The sequence below is a fragment of the Stegodyphus dumicola genome, chromosome 12, assembly GCF_044657685.1.
Source record: "Stegodyphus dumicola isolate Sdum_Otavi_A_Nest chromosome 12, ASM4465768v1".
Classification (NCBI taxonomy): Eukaryota; Metazoa; Arthropoda; class Arachnida; order Araneae; family Eresidae; genus Stegodyphus; species Stegodyphus dumicola.
In genome coordinates, this window is record NC_140779.1 from 68,141,583 (window position 1) to 68,165,293 (window position 23,711).

General features: G+C 31.4%; 1 protein-coding gene across 2 annotated transcripts in view; it reads right to left on the reverse strand.

Annotated features, from left to right (window-relative positions):
* Nucleotides 1–23,711, reverse strand: part of LOC118201934 (rab-like protein 6) — a 100,529-nt gene that overhangs the window by 46,348 nt on the left and 30,470 nt on the right. For both annotated transcript variants that reach the window (XM_085806519.1, XM_035374090.2), the window contains exons 3-9: nt 20,754–20,860; nt 20,280–20,408; nt 17,683–17,774; nt 17,437–17,577; nt 15,094–15,199; nt 6,698–6,801; nt 4,439–4,578 (exon numbers count right to left, since the gene is read on the reverse strand). In XM_085806519.1, coding sequence (XP_085662645.1) covers nt 4,439–4,578; nt 6,698–6,801; nt 15,094–15,199; nt 17,437–17,577; nt 17,683–17,774; nt 20,280–20,408; nt 20,754–20,860 — 819 coding nt within the window. The remainder of the gene's footprint in view (nt 1–4,438; nt 4,579–6,697; nt 6,802–15,093; nt 15,200–17,436; nt 17,578–17,682; nt 17,775–20,279; nt 20,409–20,753; nt 20,861–23,711) is intronic.

Consider the following 23,711-nt stretch of genomic DNA (forward strand, 5'->3'; position numbering starts at 1 on the left):
TTTGAATGGAAATCATTAATAAACAAAACTGGAGATTTCGGGGTTCTGAAAATCCTCATTTGTGTGAAGAGAAAGCATTGCATTCACCTAAAGTTACTGCATGGGCTGCGGTATGCGCCAAAGGCATTATCAAACCCTTTTTCGTATGAGAAAAGATAACTATTGAACATTACATTACAATTTTGGAACAAATTGTCAGCACTCAACTAGCATTGGAGGCTCGACCAGGTATCGACTGATTATGCAAGATGGGGCTTGACCACATCGAACAGATAAAGTTTTTCGCTTTCTTCATGAATACTTTGGGAATAGAGTAACTGCATTATATTATCCGCAATTTACTGACAAGGAATAGCTTGGCCTCCATATTCTCCTGATCTGAGTCCTTGTGACTTCTTTCTGTGGGGCACATTGAAAGACACTGTCTGTCGAAACAATCTCACTCAGGGTTCATAGCCACATTTTAGTTAAAAAAATAAGCACCTATAAGCACTTTTCAAGCACATTTTAAGGAAAAAATAAGCACCTGTCTAATTACATTATACACAACTGCATAACCTTAAAAGAAAAATTAGACTTGTAATTTAAAATATGAGCAACGCAATATTTATTAAGAGAATGAGCATTACCTCAACAATGGAAAAAAATTAACATTTTTTTTTAAATTTTAAATGACAATTCAATTTACAGAATTAGTTTACAATGAGAGGGAAAAAAAACTATGCAGAACTATATTACAAAATTTAATGATGATATTTCAGTTGAAAATATAGAAAATAAATAATAATAAGCCATATTAATTGTATTCGTTTGGCACCTAATAATAAATACAATTTATTTTTCCACTCATATTAATATTTAAATAATTTAACTTAAATCAAAATTTGAACATTTTCTAAATTTTCATTGCATAACAGTTTTCCCTTAACATATATCCCAAGCAAAGTAATTTAAGTAAAAAAGAGGCATATTTCTGAAATCAGAAGACGGGAAATTGCTTCATTCGGTCATCCTTTAACAGTAAAAGCTTAACTAACCAGCATACTCGGAAATTCCCGAATTTTCCGGATAGTAACTGGAAAAAGGGGAGTGGGGGAGATTGTAGCCGTTCTTTAGATTTAAATTTAGGCTAAATAAATGATTTTGACATTTCGATCTGTGCATCATATAAAAACCAACGGAACTGAGAAATATTCTGCTTAGAAAGCACAGTAAAACTCTTTTAAGTGTTCATAAACAAATCTCACACTGAACATCAAAATTAATTATCAATGCAAAATACCGCAAACGTTATTGCGCAATACGTGCGGCGTAATTCTTCCATATGTGATATTACGCAATTGCAATCAACACCTGTCGGTATTCGGAGAAAGAAGAACTAAATAAAGGAAAAGAAAGACTTACTAATCTGGGGTGTTTCTGATTCTAATTTTCAACAGACTGTATTAAATTTCCGGAATAGAATTAGTCTTCGCTTGGGTTGGGTAGACCGCAAAAACTTTTAGTCCTTTTCAATCCAGATTGGACAGTGACAAAAAAAAAAAAAAAAAAAAAAGTCCGCTGCTTCAATATAAGAGATTTTGCAGAGAAACTCCCAACCTCCGTACTGTATAATGTATTGGCAAAGAAAATGAAATTATTTTGACTATTCGATTACTTTCCTTTTATTTAAGCCATTCCGAATATTATTCCTTAGAAAGCTAATCTGTGTAAAAACACACCCATTTTTGGAAGCTTATCTATACTTCAGCAGTTACTGCAATTATATTATTATAAATATTCATAAATATGCTCATAATATAAGCATAAGGATCATAATAAACACGAATATGAACTGACCACGCGGAACGAGAATGCAAATTTATTAAAATCTTGATAGAAATTCAAACGTGTGAAGTATTTGTGTGGGAGGAAAAGAATACCGAATGTACCGGAATTTTCTACGTTTTCGCAATTCTTTGGCCAATAGAACGACGTGCACCTGTGTGTACTCTCGCGCGCACCATAGGTTACCTTAATGCAGAGGAAGGGGGGAAAAGCAATTTTCGGGAGTATGATTCACCATCTGACGTTGCATATAAGGAAAAAGTTTGTTTATTTAGTTTCGGCTTTGGTACGGGGAAAAAATGCGCGTTAATTAAAAACAAAGGATTAAAAAAAAGCACTGAAAGCAAAAAATAAGCACTAAAAACAAAAAAAAAAAAAAAAAAATAAGGGCTTTAAAGAAAAAGCAAGCACCTATAAGGGCCTTTATATTTTATTTTCAAATATAAGGACTTATAAGCACTTGTAAGGACCGCTACGAACCCTGTCACTACTCTAGATGAGCTTGAATCGTTGATTGGTGTTGCATGTGATTCCATTTCCGTTGAGACATTGCAAGACGTGATGTTAAATTTCATTTTTCGTTTACGCCACCTCATTGTTTCGAACGGTGAACATTTTGAAAAAATTGTATTTTGATTGCAAAGGCTGCTTTACTTTATTGTTTTTTATACTCCTTTCAGAGAGTTTTCAGCGCAGAGCGCCATCTGTTAATGATTTTCGTAACTAAATTTTCTAAACTTTTGTACACCATTTTTACAGTTTTGCTAATGAACGTACAGTTTACCTCATAATTCTATTGATCTTTGTTTTAGAGATATTTAATTTTGAAATCAGGGCTTATTTGCTGATCACCCTGTACTATGAATGGTATGAGAGGATGATGATTAAAAAATTACTTCATTGTCAAAATATACAATACTACTTTCATACCTATAGGTGATATATTCCAAGACTTTTCTTAAATACCTGAAACCTCAAATAACAGCGAATATTACGCAAAACCAGATATTCATGTTAATATGCATGATTTTGGTTAGTTTAACTGATGAATTACATTATCATTTATCAAAATTAAACACTGCAACAGTAAAATATTTTACTACAAAAATAATGTAAAATAGTATATTGTACAGCTGATTATATTCTTTCTCATACATGGCATTAAGGTACTGTGATATTTTTAATGCAATCTACAAATAAGATGAAGAAATGCAGTTGTTATACTATACCACATAACATTTTATTTCAGCAATGGTAGAAATGAGAATAATTTACTTTTCTAGTACAATCAGCCCACCAATACTGCTACAAAGCACTCACAGTATACATTTTGGGAATAGCTGCAACAATATGCGACTAATATTAATTGATGAATACTCCTATAAGGAAGAGGTAGGAAAAATTTAAAAAGAAAAAAGAAGACAGACATGTTTTTGAACTGCAATATTTTGATTATTTAAAAATTTTTATCTGCCTTTATGAATGACGATAAGCAAAACTGTGGATGCTGAATCAGTGAATACATGTTTACAAATATAATTCTCAAATGAAAATTTTTGAATTTATGTATATCAATCACAACTGCCTATATGAAGAAGTTTAAACTCGCATCTTCATAAATCTCTGGTAGTAAATATTACTTTACAAAAACAGTTATTAAAATTTTTAATAATTACAGTCTGTAGTAGAGCTTCCAAGATTTCTATACTACATTACAGAAAATTAAGGCTCCTATTTTACAGACGTTCTGAATAAGCTAATACCTTCAGGATATTTATTAATTTCTGATTACAAATTTATAACACATAGTAAGTATGGTATTTTTTTTAATTAAATAATCTGTCAGTCAATCCTGGCTGACATTTATAATTCTTTCACACTTGGATCTACTACCCAGGTTTTAATAACCTCCCTTCTTCATAAAAAAATAACAACCAAAACACCTGAAAAATAAAATGTAGCATTTCTGCAAAAACTTTCATGCACTACCATTTTTTACAAGCTTTTATATATGCATTTGATTGGCATACATGTATTTGATAGATATATTTCATATATATATATGATATATACAAATACAGATAGACAGATAAATTGAACAAAAAATATGTACATAATTTAGTAAACAATAGATATTAAGCACAAAAGCAGCTTTAACAATTTGCATTCACACTGGAAATAAATTATAATTCACTTCCTAGAACTGAAAAATTTTCTTAACTAAAATGATTTTTTTTAATAAAAAACCAATTAAAATTATTCTTTATTTAATTTTAAAATGAATAACAATAATTAATTCCACAGTACTCTTCTGTTATTGGGACTGGATTCAGAAATGTATGAATGTATGCACGTGTGTGAAGTATGCGCATATATGTGTACATGTTTCACACACATTTTTACTTACATATATACATGCATATATGAACACATACATGCATATATACATTTCTGAATTCAGTCCTGATAACAGATTGCTCACAGTCCAGAGTTTGTCAAAGGAATGGCTGATCTCAGTTTAATTCATTTTGGTTTAACAACAAAAATCCAAAGTTAATTTGTGAGTGGTTACAACAACAACAACAACAAAAAGTGAATTAATTTCACTTACTTGGTGTAGTAGGGGACTGCTCAGTAATACCATTTGCTTGAGAAATTGAAAATGCATTAACAGATTCCACCGACGAGGAAGATATTTGAGACAATTGTTCAGCTACTTGCCTACGCCGATTTGTTAAGTTGTCTAGAAAACTAGGGGAGAAATGAAATTATATGTGAGTTTAATTTATCTAATGCAAAAAAGCTATTACTTATTCTTCCAAACCATAAACAATCAGTAAACTTATAATAAAATCAAATTTCTAATAATTTAAATAATATTCAAAACATTTTCAACGACATTTATAATTAACACTTGAACTACTGATGACTAACATATATTAAATTCAAATCAAATCTATATCAAATTCTACCATACAAAATTGTATAAATTTGCCAAATCTTTGTTGCAATATTTTCTTGCATGCTAACTCATATTTCGGAAAATATATTACCTTTTAATGAATTCATAATGTGGACAGATGTTTTTTAAATAATCAAAATTCACATTAAAGCAGCGACAAGAAAATACACAAATAACATAAAATTAACTGCAATATGGCATAAGTCATGTGCAAATGAATGAACACTGAGAGAGAACAAGACTTAAACATGACTAAGACATACGAGATCTAAACAATGTAAAAATAACGATGAAGTCTTTTATTACTTCTTAATTCTAGCAATTATATGCAATGGCAGAATTTAAGAATACAATTTTTCACCAAAAAAAAGGAGTAAACAGTTCTGAATGTGCATATCATGTTAGCACAGTAAATGCAACAAAAGCATTTTTTTTTATAAACATCACAAATTGAATAAAAATCTACTTTTCAATACTCTGCTATCAATTTTAATTACGTGTAGGACACTGCAAGCTTCAGAAGCAAACTGATGTCTTGCCAACAGAAATTAATTTTTTTCATGTATTTTTATTTGGCTTGACTTTAGTTAATAAAACTGTATTCTATTAAATCTATGTATATAAAAGGAAGAGTCTGTCTGTGTGCTTTTCTTTCATTTGCGCAGCATGTAAGCTAATAAGCCCAGGGCTATGAAATTGGTACATAGATGCATCTAGACAAGTGCCAGAGCAACTCAAAGTGTTTTTTTTTTTTTTTTTTTTTTTTTTTTTTTAAATTTTATGTTGTTTGATAAAATTACATCAAATACATAATTTAACAGCAACAATGGCACACAACCATTGTTGCTGGTATATCACTGTTGCCATTGTTTCTGATATCAGCACTGTTGCCACTCAGAAAAATGAGGCTGATAATTCTGTGCAGTTTTTAAATTTGACGTTTCTCTTGGATACTGGATGTTTTTCGAGAAAAGGCATTGGGAAGTTGGTTAATTTATTTATTAGGATAATTAATGTTTGTATTAAGGGATATCGCTTATTTCATTGTATGTTATTATATGTAATACATTTTTATTTATTTATTTATTTGTTGTTATTTTGATAAAATTGTTCTGCAGAGTAAAACTCTGTGCAGTTTTTAAATTTAATGTTTAGGCATTTTTCTGGTACATTTAAAAGCAAGACAAAGGCTGGCTGTGTAGCAGCTAGTTAAATATAAAACTCACTGAAGAAACTGAATATTTATTTGTAAAATTTTCTTAGATAAATGCTCATTATATGAAATTTATAGCTGTTTTCAAACAGATGATTTAAGGCAGAAAATTCAACATCAGTTTATTATTTTTGAAGATACGCAGTGCAAGACCCACTAAAACAGCTTCAGTAAAATATTTTCTGAAACCGTTTTGAAAAGTGATGTGAACAATGGAACAATTGCATAACACTTAAAGAACATACTTTGATAACTTAATTATTTCCCTCACTTTTGTTCCTTTTTGTGACATTATTCTCAATTTGTATAGAAAAGTCTTTGTATATTATTAACATTAGTGTGCATATTTCATTAATATTAAAATACTAATACATAATTTAAATATGGAACAACAAAATACAATAAGATTTACATATCAAAAGCTTGATGCTTTTCATATGTAAATCTGAAAGTTAATTAAAAATGCATTTATAATAATACATAAAAAAGAAAGTAATAAAATGTAATACAAAGATTTTAAATCAATTTGAAAGCTAACTTTAGAACAATAAAAGAGAGTTTACTACAAAAAGACAAAAAGCCATCTGTATGATTATAATTACAATACAAATATTTCTATACAATAAAAAAATAATGAAATCAATTTGAATATTAGTAAAAAGAAATTAATTTTTTTAAAAACTGAAATATCTTACACATCATAATTCTGTTCCTCTGATTCAGCTAAGCAATCCAATTCTTCAACAGTAGCACGAATTTCATTATTATTAATCTCAAGTTGCTTCAATAAAGTTTCTCTCTGGAGAAAAGTATTGATCACTTTAAGTATACTCACACACAGTGCTAATAAGATACAGATTTATAAATGTCTAACTTGACTTGAAAATAAAAAAATCTTAGCAACAGAAGAGATACTGAAAAAGAGAAATATAAAAACAAAAGGAGAAAAATTATGACATTTTAGACATTTAAAATGTAAACTCACATTATTCTTATCTGTATAAACACAAAAGGTTTTAAATAGAAGCCTATAATATGAAAAATTTCTCTTGCACCTTTGGTGAATCGCATATGAGCTTCATCGCTAGGAATGAATCTGAACTCTACCAACTGACAAAGCAGGCTGATAATTTGCAAAAGCTCCTGGGGAACTTTTTATAGTTTGATTATATTTTATTTGAAACTTTGGCACTTACAGTATAAAATTACATGTCCAACCAATTTATCAAGATCTCTTGTCTCTGCCCTAACTAATGACCTATATTTTTCTCACTTCAGGCACATAGCATGATATAGCCATCACACGGCAAGTGCATTACACCACACTGACCAGGAACCATCAAGTGATGTTCACATCATAGCTAACAAGTTTTTAATTAGTCTAAATACTTTTTTCAGGTTGGAGATTGTAAGATATGGCACATAAAATACTGCTTTCATTGCATGAAGCCCACCAGCGGCCAAGCAGTAAAGTCACTGAGCACTACTAATTCAACCTGGTTTCGATTCCAGGTGAACAGGTTGGCTGCATGGTCATTTTCGTTGCTTTACCCATATGTAACATAGCTATGAGCCAGCTTTCCTTAGAGAATCTTCTATAAAAGCATCCCTCCCCTTATGTAGATAGCTCTTGTGTACTTTGCTATAATCAAATAAACCAAATCACAGCATGAAATATTTTAAAATTTCTCATTAATACCTAGAATTTTTTCACTTTTATAAAATCTTTTAAAATATAAGTAGTTTTAAACTCACAGACATTATTAATAGATCTGAAATTCCCAAAATTTATAATAGAGAAAGAAGCTTAGCTGTGAATCAAAAAGAGAAATCCCACAAATGTGGATTTTACAATTAATAATCACATGCCAATACCAATCAATTATATGAAAATTATAACTATAAGTGGAATCAAATTCTATATACAGTAAAGTCCAAAATCCAAATTTCCAAAGTCAAGAACAATCCAATATCCAGAACACTAATCCAATATGTAAAAATATATATATAAATAAAATTAAATTAACAAGAAAAACTCCCCTCCCCTTTTACAAAGTCTAGAAATGGAGAATATAATACTCAATAACAGAAAGAGGTGCACCTGATTCCGAACATGTCACTTTCAAATATTTTCTGGCTATGGAGTGGCTCTATGGCCAATGACAATGAACTGGTTGACATATTTACGTTAGCTCGAATCATACTTTCTGTCCTTGAATAGTTATAAGGAGGTTATCATATGATCTAAACCATAAGTGAAGCCCCAATGTTGCCATGTCTATATGTCATTTTACTTGACTTAAACTGATGATGTAAAATCTGGAGGGGGGGATTGGGAATGGCTGAAGTCCCGATGATTCTGAATTTCAGACTTTGTACCGTAATTTTATTGGTATATTGTCAATTAATCAAGTTTACATATGCTCTTTCACTAATGAATTAATCTGCACTGCCTATTCATAAATTTAATTTTCAAAATGTCACTAATCCATAAAACTTCTCAGTGATTATATTTCTAAAGATATATTTATATAATCCTATTAAATCATGTTCATGTTCATGTTTTCTGAGCTAGTCATGTTCAAAGAAAAAAATCATCCAGAATGCTGGAGTTCATTTAGTTCTTTTACTACTTTTAAATATCTGTAACTTACATATGATTGCATATTTATTTATAATAAATCATCATTTATTATATTTGGATTTAAAATTACTTTGAAATTCCATTTTTAATAAATGATATCAAGGTACAATTCGATTATAAGGATCACAAAAAATCACCATACTACTGTTGATGTTTCAAAATGTTTAAGACAATTAGTTCTCCCCCTGACTGTGAGATTTGTGCCGTGATTAAATTTTTGAACGCGGGGAATGTTAAACCGGCCAAAATTTATCGTCAAGTGACAGAAGTTTATGGTGAATACGCGATAAGTGATGGAATGGTGAGAAAGTGGGTAAGAATGTTTAATGCAGGTCGAACAAATGTCCACGCCGTGGCTCTGAGTGATCAGCCTCCTGTTGTCACCGATGATTTGGTAAGGAAAGTTGATGAAGCAATTCATGAGAACAGACGCTTCACAATGACAACTCTTTCAGAGGCATTTCCACAAATTTCACGTGCTGTTTTGTTCGAAATTGTAAGTAATTATGGTAACCCTAATAAAGGAAGCATAACTAGGAAAGAAGAAAGAAAGCATAACAGTAAATAACTATCTCACATTATCATTTTAATTTAGATAAAAGGTTAATTTCATATAATATATATTTTATTATTTTAATTTACGAGGGCAATCCCCCCCCCAAAAAAAGGGTCTCCTAGATTTTTAGATATACAAAGAACCGTTTATTTTCTATAATTGCTACATCACTTTAAAGATTGCAAAATGCTTTATTTTTCAACATAATCGCCATTTCGGTCGATGCATTTTTGTAGACGCTTTGGCAGTTTTACAATGCCCATGTCATACCAGCTTGCCACCATGCCCTTCAGGAAGCGTTGAGGAGCTTCAGGAGCATCCAGATGATCCTCCGATCTTTACGCATTTTATGAACTCAACAATCGCGAAACTCAACGAATACAAACTCAACAATCGCGAAAGTTGAGGAACTCCCTCAACTTTCGCGATTGTCTTGTCGGCAATTGACGGCCTCCCGCTCCTTTCTTCGTCATGAATTTCAGTACGACCGGCTGTAAACTCTCTACACCACTTGCGAACGTTTTTGACATCCATGCACGACTGTCCATACACTTCTGTCAATAGGCGGTGAATTTCAACCAGTTTAACGCCTTTTGCGTTCAAAAATTGAATAACTGGGCACACTTCGCACTTGGCGGTAACGTTTATCGAGAGCTCCATTTCGAATGGCTGCCAAGCCAAGACTGAGCATCCGAGTGAAGCACCTGCGTGTTTATGTGGTAGCGGAGAAGGCACCACTCACAATAGTGTTGCCAACAACCATATTAAAACTTTCTCTACGTTCCCCCAAAATAGGAGACCTTTTTTTGGGATTGCCCTCGTATAAACAAACAGCTGAACATAACTGAAAGAAGGCATAATAGTAATTAACTATCTAAGATTATTAATTTAATTTGATGAATGTAATACATTTGATGAATTTAATTTGATGAATGTAATACATTTGATGAATGTAATTCATATAATACATTTTTTATTATTTTAATTTATAAAAAAATTACTAGGGAAATTACAAGGCGTATTTGGAAACTAAGTACCGTTTTGAAAAAAAAAATAGTAAAACAATTTTTTCGAATCCAATTTTATTTTCACATGAAAATACATGTCTTAAATTATTTTTCGACATAGTTTCCGCCAATGATCAAACACTTGTCATAGCGGGTGACCAGTTTTTCTATACCATCATCAAAGAAACTTCCCACCAGTTTTGATTTTTGGAACCCATCGGGAACACAGTTTGCAATAATTCAAGCGGTCAGACACAATTTCGAACAAAACAGCACGTGAAATTTGTGGAAATGCCTCTGAAAGAGTTGTCATTGTGAAGCGTCTGTTCTCATGAATTGCTTCATCAACTTTCCTTACCAAATCATCGGTGACAACAGAAGGCTGATCACTCAGAGCCACGGCGTGGACATTTGTTCGACCTGCATTAAACATTCTTACCCACTTTCTCACCATTCCATCACTTATCGCGTATTCACCATAAACTTCTGTCACTTGACGATAAATTTTGGCCGGTTTAACATTCCCCGCGTTCAAAAATTTAATCACGGCACAAATCTCACAGTCAGGGGGAGAACTAATTGTCTTAAACATTTTGAATGTGCACAGCAAACTGAAAACACAACATAGAGCAACCAAAATGGCGACAATTGAATGTCAGTGAACAAGAAAGACTTGTGCACATGCGCGGGATGCCTACCACAGCGCTGCGATGGCGCTAGAATGAAACGGTACTTAGTTTCCGAATACGCTACGTAAATGAAAGGCATAGAACTTTGATGTCTTCCAACACTGCAGAGAAAATTTCAGTTTTTTTGGTGCAAATGTCTGTATATAGACAAAGAGTAGTCAAAATGCTGTCAAGCAGTGCTCTAATAGCCTTTATTACACCATTTAGTACTGCCCCACAGCCGCTCTATTTTTTGTGTATGACCACACATTCAGGGTTTACAAAATCGTTGCAGTTCATCCGACTTATATGATTTCCAGCAATCAGTATAAATAATGCTTCCTTCAGCAATATTTTCCTTTACAGCATTCAATAAAGTTTTTGCCAATCAATCTGGAACAGTGACTAAGGAACGTTCAGTTTATTCTCTGCACAATCTACCGAAAACCCATTGTGGCAGAACATGTTACTTTCTTCTACTATTATAGAACACGTTACTATTTCTTCTCATTTCGTCACTGAGCAATTCTCAAATTGTTAGACCTATAGCATTACCAAAAATGAATTAAAAAATTAAACTAGTATTTCAATGGCAACTTACTACTAGAACTACCCAAATTTACATGCTGTGAAATCGGCACGTTCGCTAGATTTGGTGCATGGTTAAATGGACACGTTTTGCTAGATTTGGAGCACGGTTAAATGGGCACATTTTGCTAGATTTGGCCCTTTTATGTAAGCTGTTATTTTGTACAGTTCCTATAATGGAACTGTACCAAAATAAATTTAATTCCAACATAAATATTTCGAAATAACTATAATGTAGCTCCAGTATTTAAATGTATTTGAACTAAGACTGAGAAAAATTTGGATGCCTGTTTTTCATGCTTAAAATATGATTACTTCAAGAAACTGCACATTATTTACTTTAATTAAATACAAATTATGAATTTTATTTCAGTATTAACTTATATTTTTGAGCAAAGTGAAAAGAACATTGTAAAGCCAGCAACTGCTACCTTCCTCATAGCAATAATATTTTTAGTATAACTATTGTTTCACTTTAATATAATTTTTAAAATTTGTTAGCTTGACTTTATTGAAAGCACAGTTCTTTTGTGATTATACGCCACAGTTAGGAATAATGCAATTAATGATATTTTTGCCTAGGCGCAAAGATTCATGAAAGAAATAAATGTCTGAGCTGAGAGATAAAAGGAAGCATAATAACACAGAGCATTTCAAAACTAATAGAACAAACTTGAAAGAATGAAAAAATAAACCAAAACAAATACATTTTATCTTGTAATACACAGTCAAATATTAAATTGTTAGTCACTTTTGAGGCTGCTTTCCCACAGCACGCTTGCAATGCAATTAAAAAACAGATGATGATGATGTCTGCCTTCTCTTTGTTTTTCTTTACTAATTTCTTGCAGTTTACTAATGATGCTACATGAACCTGACAGTTTAGCAACAAATATTAGACAACACAATATATCTGAATCAATAAAAATAAAGGCACTGAAGATATATAATTAGGTCTGAAACTGAGGCTCTCTCTCAGGAGATGAACAGAGGTGACAAAATGAAACCATCCAAGTAAGTCTTAACACTCCAACTGGCACAAGGTTTCACTAAGAAAACCCAAATTTCTAAAAAATGGCAAAAGAAAGAGATATTTTCTTGATTTTAATGTGATAAGGCCCCTAGTTCCTTTTAATATACGCCTTGATTTTTTGGAAATATTTCAAAATGCATGTATATATCCTTTCTTAAAATGTCACAAAAAATATTCTAGGTCATATATATACATATATATATAGAAAGATAGATAGACATATAGATGTAGATATATAATGAAAATTCTAAGTTAACAAATAATTATGAGCAATTTAAAAAGCCAAATACTTGTGCTAAAGCTGCCAAGTAATAAATCAATAATTTATCATTGGAAAAGTTTTTATATATACGAGTATATATCATCTCCATGGAACATAAATTTAATTAATGTGATGAATTATTGGAATAAATTTGAGTTAGTATTTTAAGTATAAGTTATTTAGATTTCTATTGTAATAAAAATATTTTAATAACCTTAAAGAAATATTATTTTAAATGAGAAAAATTCTAAATAGTAAAATTAAACAGCAAAATTTAAAGTACTGAAAAGGTATCTATCTAACAAATTAATTAATTGGACTTAAAACATTTCCAGAAAAATAATTAGCAACACAGTCATTAGTCAAATACAATGAATCAAAAATATTTGTACTGATATACTACATATTCAAAACGAGATATTAATACTTATTCAAGTTCTTAAAAATAATTTGGTACCAGATAAATTTATTAATTTCTGTCTTAAAAAAAGCAGTCATTAAATACCCAATTTAAATCTGTTAACTAATAGGATTATGATAATTTATTCTAAACTTTGGAAAGGCAGAATAAGTTGGATGTCTGTTAGTTAAATATTAGCAAATTTTGCAATTAATTTTTGTATCAAACATAAATTACAAGTTTTTTTTCTGGCATTCTATTCTATTATCAACTAACTACTTTTACTAACTAATGGGCATTTTTCATATTTCTCAGTCTGGTAAATAGTTCTTTACCAGAGAAGATACCTTCTCCTTTATGCTTTTTAGACAATTAGCCAGAAATTTATTTCTTCTGCTTGATAAAAAAAAATTTACTAAGAAGCTAGTCTCAGATGACAACTTTAACTATACAGTAAATTTCTTTCATTAACTTTATGACAACTTATGACAACATCTAAAATAGAGTGCAACACATCACCAACCACTACCTTCTCTCCCACTGAATACGACAACTCTATTACATTCCATCAGTGAGTACACTTACAATTACAGCCAATTTAAATTTTGCAAACAAGTAATTAATTTGAATTTCCTTTCTGGCATCATTTTTTACTTAAATTTGTATTTAAATACTTACAAATTACTTTGATACTCTATAAATACTCTGATTTTGTGTATAAATCTAAAAGAATATAAAATACCTACTTTCTGATTTTGCATATAAATTTAAAAAGAATGTATACATTTCTATTTAAGAGCCTAACTTTTGATTTTGCAATTAGATCTAAAAGAATGCATTAATTAGTATGTAAATGCCTACTACCTTTTGGTTTTACAATTAAATCTAAAAGAATATGTTAATTTGTACATTTATACATTTTACTACTTAGAATTTTTCTGGTTTAAAATATTTCTTTACAGCTTATTAAAATACTTTTACTACAATAGAAATCTAAATATCTTATACTTAACATACTGACTCAAATTTATTCCAATAATTCATTGCATTAATTAAATTTTCATTCCTTGTAGATGATATATAAAAAAACTAATTCTAGTAATAAATTTCTAATAATATATATATATATATATGTATGTATATGGTTTTGCCTATCACAGGGTCATGCAAAAGTTACTTACTTGGATAGTTTGAAAGAACTTTAAGATCACTATGAATTTAAAACAATATAAAAATTAAGAAGACTAGAGAAGTTAAACCCCACCATAACCAGGGAAATACACCCAAACAAAATATATGAAAAAATACAAAAATAAAATACATGCAGGAAGAATAATGGTGTTTCATGTGAAAATCGCCTTTTCAAGTATCTGGAAGGGCTTTATGTGAAAAGGTGCAAAAGATACCTGTCTGGGAAAACAGAGACTGCCCTCCAGCACCTACTCACTTAATATGTGACCAAATATTCTATGATAAAATGTGTTTATTTTCATGTGTTATATACTCCTTAAAATCCCTCATTCTGAAACATCCAGTCTAAGTAATTTAAGGAAAAGTGATCATAAAAAATCAGAAAGATCGATGAAATACATAATCATAAAACACAAAAGAAGTGATCTAAAAATTTAGAATTTTCCTTCTCACAATTTCCAGTTATTTCTTAACATACTCATTGGCATCTGCTAAACTAGTGTTAAAGAGTTTGGATAATAAAGCTATATAATAAATCATATCATTCTTTACCAGCAAAATATATTGCTAACATACAACAGTATTCTGAAGAGGTTTTTGGTGAATTTTTAATCATATAAGCATGGTTAAAATTTATTTGAGAATGAATATAAGGTAAGTAAAACAACATGGCAAGTTCATATCTCTTAATATTCAAATAAAAAAATACTAAAAAATACATTACTGCAGTTTGTTCCCTTACCTGAAGTTGAAGGAATGGGAGATTAAAGAATTTATGCAAGTATTTCAACCCAAAGCCATTTCTCATTGAACACTCTGCATACCTAATTTGAGCACTTTCCTGACGTCTGAAAGCAATTAATTTTTTATAATTTTTAATACCAAAACTAAACACATAACTATAAAAAAAATTTTGTCTACAGTTTAATATTGCTAAATACTCACAATTACACCTTTAAAATTCATATTACAAACAGAGCTGATAACTAGGAAGAAATATTAGAAGACTAATGATTCAAGTGAATACAACTTTGCAAAAATCTCTATTAAAAGCTAAGACTAATCATAACATGACTGAGTTATTTTGATATCATTAATTTTGCCTCAAAATTCATACTGAAAAATGTTTTAATATTCAATTAAAAATTTTGCTACTTTATTTCCATTCCTTGAATTGGCAAATGTATAAATTACATATTACAGTCAAAAGTCGTAAATTCGGACACCCATAATCCGGACCTCAAAGCTACAAACTTTCTGCGCATGCGTCGCGTTCACGCATGCGCACAGGCATTTACGAGAGCGCATAAGACCCTTACAGCTGCGAATATGTTTGTGCACATGCGCGTTTAATGCGTAACGGAGTTATACGCTAAGCTAAAGTTATCTAATTCAGTTAATGTTGCAGATTGCGTTGTTCCTTAATCTTCGAATTGGATCCGGCTTATTATTTTTTGCAGACTGTTAGAGCAATTTTATAAAAGTAAGCTTGAACTTTCGATTATGTCAAATAGAATTTCCGATATATATTTACTACAAAGCGAAAGTATGTTTTGAAATCCGAAATCTGTTTATCAATTTCACACTGCTCTGCGTGAGAGGGGGGGGGCAGAAACGTCATTATTAGATTATGATAGATTAGAAAGATTATGTCAAATAGAATTTCCGATATATATTTACTAATATGTAATTTGTATCTACAAAGCGAAAGTATGTTTTGAAATCCGAAAATCTGTTTATCAATTTCACGCTGCGGATTGGAAGTTGATCTGTCAGCACTATCCTTATCTTCAGAGCAGATGTTTTTATTTTATTTGGTTTATAATTCCATACTAAGTGTAGTATTTCATCTTGATATACTCCGTCTTTGATATGATTTAAATCAAGTTCCTCCTCATTATAATTCGCTTCCGGATAGTGAAGAAAGTGACCCAGAGGTTATTGAAAACGAAAACATTTCGATTGACAAATTAGTCGGTATTCTCAACACAGCAATTATAGGACTTGAACAGCGGAACTTTGTAACTAAACAAGAAATTATGTGTGTTTAATAGAATTAAAGAGAAAGTATTATCACATGAAACGAAGCAACTTACATTGAAGGAAATGTTTAATAAAGTAAACAAATAAATATTAAGCTTTTTCTTTTTGTAAATTTTGATACCCTTTAGATCATAATTGTTCTTTATTTCATAAATTACGGTTTCATATTTTTAATTTTGTAATTTCTGCATGCCATCTTACCAGATTTAAACTGATGATCTATAATCCGGAAAAATCGATAATCCGATTAATAATCGCCGATAATCGAAGTCCCGACGAGTCCGGATTAACTACTTTTGACTGTATATGCATATTAGTTAAACCCATTTAAAATATATATTATAAAATTATACATGTAAAGTTCAAACTTTATGAATCAGCAATAAAATGAATGGCACAATACTTTTAACTGTTATATGAACCAGTCATAATTCCAGATGGCAACTTGGAATAAAAAATTTTTAGCTTCACAACTTTCATTTGTCAAATATTTATTCCTTGCAAAAACTACTATTTAAGATATAAATAAAAGAAATAATGATATAATGATTATATACAGTGATTTAAATGGCTATTAAAATGTAAGGAACATACAGATATTTTATATAGGACCCCCTGTTCTTTGTAATAATTTTCACGACATTTCTAACTTTAAGGAGCTACAGAATAAGGGTAGTAGGACTGTGCAGAGAGATACTGGATCACCATGAGTTGCCATCACTCAAAGTTAACTTATACCTTATAATTTAAGAGCAGAATTTTGTTGCAAATTGAACAAAAAATAATAAGCATTTAATGAAACTGTTAAAGCAAATGATGCCTAGCTCAGTTTATCTTGGATCTCCCATGCCTAGCTCAGTTTATCTTGGATCTCCCATGCCTAGCCCAGTTTATCTTGGATCACCTGATATTTACTTACTTTACTTACCTGACTTTACGTACTTACTTACTTTACTTACCTGATATTTACTTACTTGTTTTAAAAAAGAAAAGAACTAATTTATTGAAAAACATTTAAAAGAATATATATTCTTTTACATACCTCTCTAAACTCTCTATAAAAAATTTGACTTGATCTTCAGTAACAGTACGATGATGCCCCATATCTCGATGATTAGCTAAAACTAACACTGGAATGTGTTGGGGAATGAGAGGCAATTCTCTCTGGACATAAGCAAATGTCCTAAAAATACATATAAAAAAATATAAAAATATTTCAGTATACATGCATCCATTCTAACTGAAGCATACAGATAAGAATACTATTTTAGAACATATAATAACATACCACTGTTTAGTGATGTCAAGTACCATTATTACACCATTAGTACCTTTATACACATCTATGAATTCAGCATCTAAGGCTGCTTCTTCAGGAACCTAAAGATAAAGAATTTCTACACATAAAAAATTATTGCAAGTTTTTATACGTTAAATACTAAAATGATAATATGTATACTTGATGGTAAAGATAAGGTTAATACAATAACAATATCAGCATTCTATCTACCTAATATGAAGAATCCTAAAAAATATAACCTTTTTACACCATGAAAACAAACTTTGAAAAGTAAATGCCATTCCAAATTAACTGTGAATATGAATTATTTTATTAATTCATGTAACTCATATAATATTTCATACACGATAATTTTCAAAAATTATAAAAACTGAGAAAAATTACCATAAACAAAAGTCAAATAAAATTTGGGTATTTCTGTGTAATCTGGCATATTTGGTAATATCTGGGCATTTGTGTAAATGGTACAAATTTCCAGTTACTTTCCAGCAAAATGACATTGAAATCTTACCTATTCTTTAAATGGCTATTTAATGGCTAAGGGTCAATGAATATGCACAGTATTTGCTACCTATTTGTTTAATAATTTTGGAATTAGTTATAATAGAACTTCAAACTGTTGCTTGTTTTTGAATGGCTTTTAATGTAATGACATCTTTGCATTTGTTTTCAACCAATATATGCCTTGCAACCAATTTCAAAAAGCATTTTTTAATTCAACAGGCCAGGTACTTCCAAAGAAGTCAGGAGACAATTTTTCATGGACTGAAAAAATTCTGAAACAACCTTTTTCTTACTGTAAAAATATAATTACAGTAATCCTATTACAAATTATTCTGGTGTTTGGTATTTGTGTTCTTGGAAAAAAAATTGGTCAGTTTCAAAAATAATGAAATTCAAAAGTAGTTACATAACAGCCTATAATTAATTTTAATTATTATAATACTTAATTGTAATTTAACTATAATTAATTAATTTATTTTTTATTATCTTTTTCCTAGGAATTTCCTCTTTCTTTTCAAAGCAAATATTTGGATGTACACTGCTCAACATTGAAAATGCAACACCAAAAAGGAATGGTCAGAAAGTGATGAAATTTGGAAAAACAACGGAGACAGCAAGCAGCAATAAGCGGTCTTTATTTCAAAATGATAGTCAGAATACAGAGCGAGAACGGTGTTGGCTGAGCAGGATGTAGGATCAATGCGGACAGCGATGCACGAAGAAACACGTCTAGGCATAAAGTCAATAAGAATGTGGATGGTGTCCTGAGGGATGGCTCTCCATTCCCTTTCAACCATTTGCCACAGTTCATCTTCTGAACGAGGCAAGGGCAGAGTCTGCAAACGGCATCCAATCACATCCCACACATGTTCGATTGGTGACAGGTCAGGAGAGTACGGTGGCCAGGGAAGCATCTGTATACCTTGCAGAGTATGTTGGCAGATGCCAGCACTGTGTGGTTGGGCATTATCCTACTGAAAAATTGCATTAGGCAGCAGCCCCTAAAGGTAGAGAATTGCCACCGGCCGAAGTACATTATGCAAGTAGTGTTGGGCCATCATAGTGCCCTGAATATGAACTAGAGGTGACCTGGAATCATACGCCAATTGCGCCTTAAACCATTATGCCCCGTTGTAGCGCAGTGGCGCGTTCCACAGTTAGTGCCGGATTAGATCTGCCTCCATGTTGACGCCACACACGTATGCGGCGACTGTCACTGGATAAACAGAAGCGTGACTCATCAGAGAACACAATGTTTCGCCACTCTGTCATCCACATTGCTCCAGTCAGGCACCATTCTAAACGTTGCCGTCTATGCTGTGGGATCAATGACAGTCTTCTTAACAGACGCCGTGGGTGCAAGCCACGTTCAACTAATCGACAGGAAAGGGTTCTGGTCGACACGGGAACATCCAGGGTATCTTGCACATGCTGCAGAATCGTGGTACAAGTGACTTGCGGGACCGCCACAGCTTGTTGGCGGATGCGTCAATCCACACGTGCTGATGTCACTCTGGCTGCACCTGCACCCCTCCTTCTTCCCACATTTCCTTGTTCCAACGATGTTCGCCATAGCCGATGCACCGTGCTCGCACCCACGTGGGTATCAGCTGCTATTTGACGTAAGGACCAACCCGCCCTTCTCAGTCCAATCACCATATCCCTCGTAAAATCATCTATCTGCTGGAAGTGCTTTCGTTAACGGCGGCCTGGCACTCTCTTCGATTACATGTATCCTCTGGGACAAAAACCAACTTCCTTCGATAATTCATCTGGCAGAAATAATGACACAAATATTGCCCATTCTGCCCATTCCTTCCCTTATACCTTACTTCACGTGTGTCAGAGAGCTGCGCATTTCACATCATCCGCATAACTCAGTGATGTATGTCTATTCTAAAATGTGCATAAATTTCTGATCACTCCTTCTTGGTGTTGCATTTTCAATGTCGAGCAGTGTATATGCACTGCAAAAGTGCATGGCTGAAATGTTTGGAAAACACTACAAAAAACCAACAAAAATTATGGTGAGTGGGATCAATATCAATGTCTTAAAAATGCACAAAAAATAGATAACTAACCTCAGATAACTTATTGTCTAGTTTTAGTCCATCAATTTTTTTCCTTTTTTTACCCTTGTCAACTACATCCCATACTTCCACCTTTACAACATCATCAGTTGCTTTGTAGTTCCACTGGATACTTGCAACCTATAATTAAATACTTATTAAATTTTCATTTCTAGTCATTTTTTATCTGTCTGAAATATGTAAGATAGGTAATAGGCACATATTTTAAAAATTCATATTTAATGGATTAAATACATGCGTCCATTAGGAATGCAAATTTGTAGGCTATATACAGTCTTCAGAAGAAAACTGTACCAAATTTTAATACCGAATATGATGCATGCAATTCTATCAATAGTTTCATAAAGGATGAGATGACAAAATAGTGTAAAATTTGTATTTCTAATTATAAATATATTGATGAAAAATAATCATACTTTATTTTGTTACACATAATACACACAAAATTATATAAACAATAGTTACCTGTATTTCTTCTGTAGGCAGATATTCTTCAATAAATTTCTTCCCTTGCAATCTAGCAAATAAACAGGACTTTCCAACATTTCTATCACCCTTAATGATGATTTTCACTGAAAAGTTTTATGATTCATAAGCAATCTAACAGGAAATATATAAGTACAGACTGATTAAAAATGTAGATATTGATGTACCATGCAATCTACCACTTTTAGATAGTTATTTATTTGGTGACGCCACTAAAATATATTTCCCATATAAAAATAAATACACATAATTAAGAATAAGTGACTAATTTTTCACCACACTAAGACATAACAGCCATTTTCTAAAATAGCAGCACATTCAGAATTATACAACAGCAATCATTTAATAAAATTAAAAGTCAAAGAATCATCCATAATAAAAAATAGCAAAACACTGTTTTTTTTAACCTGTTCTCCCCATGCATACAGCAATTTATTTTAGCTTCAGAAAACAACAGAGAACTGCACAAACTCGGCATCAGATACAACCTGGCACTGCACATACTGTCATTTCCCCATGTAACACAGCAATCTGTTTTTGCTTAAACAAAAAAAAAAAAAAAAAAAAAGAGAGAGAGAGAGAGAGAGAGAGAGCAAATTTGGCATATCACATACTGTTCCCATGTACACAGCAATCTGTTTTTGCTTTAAAAAAAAATCAGAGAACTGCAAAATTGGCATCAGCATGCAAATTCAATCATTTATTAAGTCCAACATTACTGAATGCAAATTTTTGCATTCTTGAATGAGAATTTTCTACTATTTGGTAAAATGCTATATTTCTGAAGAAATGCAATGCCTTCTTTTCACCATCCAGCAAACTCCACAGTCTCATTACGAATCCTAACGAGGAAAAAAAATGTACTTGAATACAACAAAAAACAAACACTAATCAGAAAAATGAAAGTTGAATTTGAAGACAGAAATCAGCTTTCATGCCCCTAATAAGGGTGCTACATAAATATAGCTTGATAATCCTATGGGCTGCCTATCTCGGTGACAGAGAACATTGCCTGAATTTTTTTCATGCAGATGATCAGAAAATATGAAACAAAATTCCATTAATTAATACCCTATTAAATTTTTAATTCCATCAATTTGAAATTCCTTCTAATTTTATAAAGAGGGCCATTTTTAGAAGTCGTTCAGTCACATACCTTAATAAAATCTCGCAGCATGACCAAAATTAGACATCACTTTTATTAAAGGATCTCTACCCTGCTTCTGCAAAATAAAATAGAAGCATTTGAAATGCTACTTCATACGTTGTGTAGAATCTTTAGCTTCAAAAATCATTCAGCATGATTCAGTTCTCTGAGTAGTAATACCATCTGTAGGACTGACAGTTATTATTCATTGATGAGACTGACACAATCTTTGTTAATCCTGCAAATGGTACTAATACTAATGAAACCACAAATAGCATTAAAAAATTATTAAAACAACAAAAAATTTTATTGGTGCCATCTAAAATATAACTAATTAACCCTTTAACTGTCAAGTTATTTTGATGATTTGGGCACACAAATTGTCACATTTTTTTATTGCAAAAATCAAATGTTTAGTACAAAATAAAATATACTTAAGTAGTTAAAAATTGATATTTTGAAGTACATGGGTAAAATTTTTAAAGTTTTGTAGCCACTGCATATTTGCTTGAGGCGGCTGCCACTCAACATGGCAGTTGTAAAGTTCGCTTCTAGTGGAGCATTATTTTCTAAAAATAAAAAAAAAAAAAAAAAATTATTTTCTAAAAAATAAATAAATAAAAATGAATACCTATTAGTAGTTCAGTAATTCAGTCTTGTGTGGTACAACCGGAAACACTTTTCCAAGCACAAACCAACTCCACAATCACTACAACAGAATCGTGTTTCCTTCTTTATCTTTTTTCCATTTTTATCCTTTTTCGAACAACACACTTTGCACTGTCTTGTAGGCTCATGTTTCGCAGGAGTAGGAGGAATATGGGATATAAAATGTCGTTCAGTAAGACGGGCAGAGTTATCTATTGTAGGTGGTCTGCCAACATTCTTTTGTCCAGAAGCTGCATCATCATATTTATGTAAAAGCTCTTCTACAACTTGGATTCGAAATTCTAAAAATGTAATATGTTTCCAAACTACATTATTATAGAGCAAATATGAGTTCCAGAGTACCTTGTCTAGTAAATGTAAAAATATCTTTTTATAATATTTTTTCTGACGTTTTCGGATTGTTGGATGACAGGATATTTCCTGATCCCAGCGATCTACACTACCCGTAGTTAGACTGTAGTCAGAAACAATCTTAGGCTTGAGTATATCTCTATTTTTTTTATTTTAGAGGCTGACCATGGAAGTATCATGAATACTGCTCATCAAACACACATCCTTCATCTTCGATTGAAGAATCTAAATCATCTATATAACTTTTCAAAGAACAGGATGCCATTTTACAATAAAAAGATCCTGTGCACTTTGAACCAAAGAACTTATAACCTCTAACCTTTAAAATCTTCAGTAAAGTGCTGTCATCTATTGAATTGAGCGCACATTAACTTTTCCCAAGATACAGTCGGGTTTGACAAAGAGATGAAGCTGAAATAAATGTCTCCCGATATATATTCGGGTATAACAATATGCTGCACTAAAAAAAAATTCCCCCGAGTAATACTCAGGCGTGACATTTTCGAACATCAGTGCTATTTTCGAGATTATCTCGGGCATGACAGTTAAAAGGTTAAAAGCAGTAAACTGCATACCACATCATTACTAAAAAAATTGAATAACAAATCTATTTTTAAATTCACTAAATACCAATAATATGCATTACATTATGAAAAAAGAATCAAAATTAACATGAAATATATTTTTCACAACAAAAATATTAAAACATACAATACAGCATACCTAAAAATTTGACTTTACACTTTTCACATTAATATGTTATCAGATAT